Source organism: Capsicum annuum, chromosome 3 (genome assembly GCF_002878395.1).
Source record: "Capsicum annuum cultivar UCD-10X-F1 chromosome 3, UCD10Xv1.1, whole genome shotgun sequence".
Classification (NCBI taxonomy): Eukaryota; Viridiplantae; Streptophyta; class Magnoliopsida; order Solanales; family Solanaceae; genus Capsicum; species Capsicum annuum.
In genome coordinates this window covers 15,107,758-15,114,890 of record NC_061113.1, presented here as the reverse complement: position 1 = coordinate 15,114,890, position 7,133 = coordinate 15,107,758, and the positions used below count along the sequence as shown (strand labels likewise).

Genomic DNA, 7,133 nt, shown 5'->3' with positions numbered 1-7,133 from the left:
TTACTATATTAACCCCTATCATTTACTATATTACCCCTAATTGCTCCGTAATTTACTATATTATCCCTAATTAATTATTATAAGTCATTTATATATTAGAATTAATAATATTTTTTTATTATATTATCCCTAATTAATTATTATAAGTCAACCACCTCTTCATTTATTATATTACCCCTATCATTTACTATATTACACCTTAATTGCTTCGTGATTTACTATATTATCCCTAATTAATTATTACAATTCATTTATATATTAGAAATAATAATATTTTTTTATTATGTTACCCCTAATTAATTATTATAAGTCATTTATATATTAGAATTAATAATATTTAATTAAAAAATAGATATTTATAACGCTTATTTCAGCTGCTTTAACCATGATTTTACTATATCATCCCTAATTAATTATTATAAGTCATTTATGTATTAAAAAATTAATAATATTTAATTAAAAATAGATTACTATAATACCCCCTAATTTACTATATTACCCGTAATTGCTCTGTGATTTACTATATTATCTCTAATTAAATTATTATAAGTCATTTATATATTAGAATTAATAATATTTAATTAAAAATAGATGACATGTCTGCCTATATTACCCCTAATTGCTCCGTAATTTACTATATTACCCCTAATTAATTGTTATAAGTCATTTATATATTAGAATTAATAATATTTTTTTTACTATATTACCCCTAATTAATTATTATAAGTCATTTGGTTTCGACCACTGCTTCGTCATTTACTATTTTACCCCTAATTGCTCCATGATTTACTATATTACCCCTTATTAATTATTATAAGTCATTGTTATATTAGAATTAATAATATGTTTTTATTATATTACCCCTAATTAATTATTATAAGTCAGTTATATATTAAAATTAATAATACTTAATTGAAAAAATAGATATTTATGACGTTTGTTTCAGCTTCTTTAACCGTGATTTTACTATATCATCCCTAATTAGTTTATTAAAAAATTAATACTATTTAATTAAAAGATAGATGACATGTCTGCCTATATTACCCCTAATTGCTTCATGATTTACTATATTATCCTTAATTATTTATTATAAGTCATTTATATATTATAATTAATAATTTTTTTTACTATATTACCCTTAATTACTTATTATAAGTTATTTATATATTAGAATTAATAATATTTAATTTTAAAAATAGATATTTATGACGTTTGTTTCAGCTGCTTTAACCGTGATTTTATTATATCATCCCTAATTAATTATTATAAGTCATTTATTTACTCTAAAATTAATAATATTTAATTAAAAAATAGATGACATGTCTACCTATATTACCCTTAATTACTTCGTGATTTACTATATTACCCCTAATTAATTATTATAAGTCATTTATATATTAGAATTAATAATATCTTTTTTATTATACTACCCCTAATTAATTATTATAAGTCATTTATATATTAGAATTAATAATATTTAATTAAATCGGTGTACATTTATGTTTATATCTCATCAATATTGAATTTTAGTGCTAAAAAATATTTATAGTGTTGGGCCCGTGTTGACACGGGCTATGCACCTCTAGTTAAATAATATATGTTATTCTCCTTGTTCAAACTTTTGTAGCAGCGATAGCCAATTATACTTTAAAAATAATTTATCTTTTTAAATTACTGAGATTTATAATACTTTTTTTATTTCAAATTAAGTAGCACTGATATAATTTGTGTAGTCAACCAAATATTTTATATCCTTACAATTTTTAAAATTATTATTTTTGTAGTACCTTTTTAATTACTTTTTTGAAATATTTAACAAATTATTATTTTTAGATACTTTAAACTGTCAACTATTGTAATTTGTAATGCTTTTTATATGATTTTCAAAAAATACATGTTACTCTCATTCTCCTAACTTTTGTGGCATTGATATTCAATTATATTTTTAACTATTCTAATTTAAGTGGCACTGATATAGTTTTGAGAGTCAATCAAATAATTTATATCTCTTAAATTTGTTAATTATTATGATCTATAGTAATTTTACGTATTTTTTAAAATATATAATAATTTTTTTTTAGATATTTTAATTTTTTAAATATTGTAATCTAAAATAAATTTTATGTAAATTTCAAATAATATATGTTACTCTCCTTGTTCAAAATTTTGTGGTATTGATAGTCAATTATATTTTATAAATAATTTAAATTTTAATTATTGTGATCTATAATATTTTTTCTTCTATTCCAATTTAAGTGACAATGATATAATTTTGAATGTCAACCAAATATTTATATGTTTTAAATTTTTAATTTATTCATTATTGTGATTTACAAGAATTTTTTTAATTTTTTTAATTTTTTTAAATATATAACAGATTAAAAAAATTAAGACAAACAAATTAAAATAGATGAAAAAATGAAGGCAATGGAAAGGACCAATAAAGTTGTGCCAAAGAAGGTATATCGACGTCTAAACTTTTTTAGGTGATAATTATTGTGATGTATAGTATTTTTTACGGATTTTTGAGAAATATTTGGCAGATTAATTTTATTTTTTAGATATTTTAAAATGTTAACTATTGTAATTTGTAATACTTGTTATTATACTCTCTCCGTCCAAAATTTTCTGGCATTTATAGTAAATTATATTTTTTAAATAATTTTCTTTTATTATTGTAATTTATAATATTTTTCTTCTATTTCAATTTAAGATGTCAAGTTAATTTAATAGTAAATATTATTAATTTCTTAAAACTTAGATGACTTTATAATAATTTTTTAATATTAATTTTTAATTCTTAGATGACTCATTATAATTAATTAAGGGTGATATAGTAAAATTACATTGAACCAACTGAAGCAGGCATGTAAAAAATGTTTGTTTTATTTTTTTATTAAATATTATTAATTTTTAATACGTAAATAACTTATAATAATTAATTAGAGGGGAGACATTAAAATTACGATTGAAGCAGCTGAAAAAAAATTCTCGAATAATAATAAGTGGAACTTTGAGGAACTTAGTACTCATTTTGAAAACTACCCTTTTATTAAATATTATTAATAATACTTAAATGAAATAATTTATAATAATTAATTAGAGGTGACATAGTAAAATCACGCTTGAAGCAACTGAAGCAGCCAGGACGACCCTGCTTAACATTGTCGCTTCTATAATAGAGTAACTATTAAATATTATTAATATTATAATACTTAAATGAAATAATTTATAATAATTAACTAAGGGTAATATAGTAAAATTACGCTCGAAGCTGCTGAAGCAGCCAGAACGACCCTAAGCTGCTCAACATTGCCGCTTCTATAATAGAGTAATATCTTTGGCTCAAAAATACCTTCCAATTCACCCAATGAACCAAAATTATCCTACCTTTTAATGGTTGTTCCCAAACAATGAAAAATAGGTCAATTCTCCGACTATTTATTATCGTATTTCTGTGGTATATATTTGCCTAACTGGACCACTATGTGAATACACGCACACTGAGCGCGCGAGCGTTTGGAGTGGTCCAGCTGAACAAATATATGCCACAAAAATAAGATATTATACTATCGAGGGGACGACATATGACCCCCACAAAGTTGAGGCGTGTTACAACAAATTTCGCCAAAATTTAAGTATATTTCTGACTTTTTCCCCTAATTCTTTCGATGATGACATTGATTTAAACCAAATTACAATCGCAAATGCTCCCCAGCTAACAGAATAAGTAAAGAAGAAAAGGATACATTCGAAATGAAAGAAAATAGTGTTAGGAGATATTTTCCATTATGTGATCATTGTTATGAACATTGTACAGTATTGAAAGTTTACCAAGAGAAACATTTGGTGTAAAAGTGACGAAATTTGCAGCAAACAGCTGTTAGCACGCTCAAATTAGGCGTGCTTCATTCTTCTTCAGCTCGTCATCAATCAGCTCAGCAAAGAACAGTCAGTGTACTCAAATTACGCGTGCTTCATTCTTCAGCTTGTCAATCAGCTCATCCACAGATGAAACGATAACACCAGATTTCCTTTTGGGAGGTTCGGTTACTTCAACTACTTCCAAATCGGACTTGATCTCAATGTTCAAGTCTTGCAGTGTAAATTTTTTAATTGGCTTCGACTTTGCTTTCATTATGTTGGGTAGTGTTGCATATCTTGGCTGATTCAGTCTCAAATCAGTGCTGTTTCCACAATGTAGATGTCGTAAGTACACAGATCTAATATCCAACTACTTAGGTAACACAAGCAACTTGAGCAGAGAGGACACAAAGACGATCAATAAATAAGTTCGTAGCTGAGTATAATTTTGATCACCTGTTAGTGGCTATGATTTAGATTTATCGACCTAATGGTACAATACTATCACTGATTGTCATCGAACCTAAAAGGCCCCATGTCACTTAGAAAACAATGAAATTAGTCTTTCGGAATCCCATTACATGCCTAATATTGGACATGGATTTTGAAAGCCCATAATCAAAAGATCTGCTTCTCAAATCTCTTGGAAAACTAAGTTGATTAATTCTATTGATACTTCAATATTGAATGGTAACATGCATATAGTTTTTCTCAGTATTAAGAATGTTATCGATGTCATAAGCATATTGAATATTGAAGCATAGAGTGAAGCCAAAAGACCTACTTTCACATTTTATTTATTATTCAGAAGACACTTCTAATTATTTCTGCTTCGTGAACATACAAGTCTTTGGAATAACACGCTTGCAACTTACGTGATTACTGCAGGCAAATTCAAACACAATGTCTCGATACCACCATCAACTTCTCTGTCTACTGTAGCTACCTGTTTTTCTTTGTCCAGCACAACCTAACAGAAATATCATAGTGAGATTGCAGCCCTAAACAAGCCAACTGGATTTGGTAGTAAGGAAAACATAGTTGAAACAGCAATATGGAGGTATGAAAAAAGGTACAGATTGCATGAGAGCGGGCAATCCTAGGTTAAAATTGGTTTGAAGATTACATGTCTCATAAAGCACGTTAAGGTTGCGTATAATATACCCTTGTTGTCGGGTCCCTCCCTGGACCCCACACATAGTAAGGTAAATAGAGAAGGTCTTGTATCTGATTAGATTTAATATGAGCACACGGGTTTAAGAAGTGCTCAAGAAGAAGATATAGGGAACCAACCAAAAGAATCAGTTTGAAAGCCCGGAGGAATGTCCAAGAGGTACTCAAAATAGGCATACCGAAGTAAAGGTGTGATATAAACCAACTTACACCAATTAGAGATTGTAGAATGCCAGAATCACAGTTTTGGGTTCTCTTTAACTCGTTTGCACAATTTACACAGAAATGATACCAACCTTAGAAGCAAATGTTCCCTGTGGCCACTTGAGAAGTCCTGCAACCATTTGGCCTGTCTGGTTTTGATCATTGTCAATTGCCTACATAAAAGTAACAATATTAGACAAACAAACTGACAGAAACTAAAGAAGAACAACTGAAAAACTGAAGTGGAATGAAGAAAATAACCAAGAAGACACGGAGAATAGCAGATAGCTAGCAGCTCCAGTAAAATCAAGAAATGTTCCAATATGCTTTATCAGTCAAACTCTAACGATACATTGGTACATCAGGAAACATTTCTTTGTTTTTTTTCAAAAACTGGTACTTTAGGAAACATTTCTTTTCTTAATAAATCATTTCTCAGTGTCTGATTGCCCTACTTACTGAAATTTGCGTCAAAAGAAAATATCTGTCACCAAATAGGAGAAATGGCTTGTCCACAAAATTCATTTTCTTTTACAGATGCTCAAACTCATATCAGTAGCTTCAACCAACTCTTAGACATTATATCGATCTCCAATACTAAAGAACTCATCAAAACACTAACATAGTACCTTATCTTCCAATTTGTATGATTAACATAGGCTACTCGCTTTTACACCTAACCAAACACAGTAAATGATCCAAAGCATAATTTCCTAACCAAAATCTTTACATATGTCCACAAGAATCAGTTTTTGTTATATCAAACACAGACACAAGTCAAATTAACGAATCACATAACTAGAATGCAATCAGATTAATCCCAAAACCCACCATTGGATTTTGAAGTAATCTGACATATAAGAATTTTCTCACAACAACAACAACACCCAGTGTAATCTGGGAAGGGTAAGATGAACATAGACCTTATCCCTTCTTCCTTGTTTGGGATTAAGCCAACTCCGAGACCCCGCTTGTGGGACTATAATGGGTATGTTGTTGCTCACAAGAAATAAAATCTGTCTTACTAACATAATTTCCAAACTTGTATTCGACACGAATCAAAACACACAAAAGCAGAATAAAAGCTCAAATCTTTAGATCAAAGCAAACCTGTTTGCCAAGAAAAAGAAGACCAGGTTTTTCAACATCAACAAGAGCTTTAAGAATCTTTGCAATTGTAATTGGATAAATATTCTCAGGTGCTTCTACATGAATTGCCCTGTCTGCTCCCATAGCTAACCCGGTTCGCAAAGTCTCTGTAAACTGAGATGGACCAACACTAACAGCCACTACCTCCGATGCCAAACCCAATTCTTTGACCCGCAAAGCTTCTTCCAAGGCAATTTCACAAAATGGGTTCATCGACATCTTCACATTTTTCGTCTCTACACCACTCTGAATTCAAAATGAAAAATTCAACAAAAAATTAGAAAATAAGTCAATCCACTACGCAAACAACAAGAACAGAATATCCAGTAAAATTCCACAAGTGGGGTCAAGGAAGGGTAGTGCGTACGCAGACATTACCTCTTCCTTAAAAAAAGAGGAGAGGTCCTCGACTCCAAATAGATGAAAGAGATGAGAACAACAATAAGTAGCACGAACATGAAAATACAATAGTCAAGGCTAGGAAAACAACTAATAATAATAAAGACCTAAAAATCGAAATACAAGACTATAACTAATACTCCAGGAAATGGGAAAGCAAAGCACTCAATTACCTCCCAACCTACTATCCTAATTCTCGAACTTCACATCATCCTATCAAGAGATATCCTCGGTCAGTTAAAGATGTCATATCCTGCCTAATCACCTCACCCCAATACAATACTCAAGGCTAGGAAAACAACCAACAGGAATAAAAATCTAAGAATACAAAAATACAAGACTAT

General features: G+C 29.0%; 1 protein-coding gene across 2 annotated transcripts in view; it reads right to left on the bottom strand.

The window, feature by feature from the left end:
* Window positions 1-3,757: 3,757 nt before the first annotated feature.
* The window catches only part of LOC107864594 (electron transfer flavoprotein subunit beta, mitochondrial), a 4,201-nt gene continuing 825 nt past the window's right edge, over window positions 3,758-7,133 (bottom strand). For both annotated transcript variants that reach the window (XM_016711010.2, XM_047409109.1), the window contains exons 2-5: window positions 6,352-6,636; window positions 5,334-5,414; window positions 4,740-4,834; window positions 3,758-4,187 (exon numbers count right to left, since the gene is read on the bottom strand). In XM_016711010.2, coding sequence (XP_016566496.1) covers window positions 3,962-4,187; window positions 4,740-4,834; window positions 5,334-5,414; window positions 6,352-6,636 — 687 coding nt within the window. In that variant the 3' untranslated portion in view covers window positions 3,758-3,961. The remainder of the gene's footprint in view (window positions 4,188-4,739; window positions 4,835-5,333; window positions 5,415-6,351; window positions 6,637-7,133) is intronic.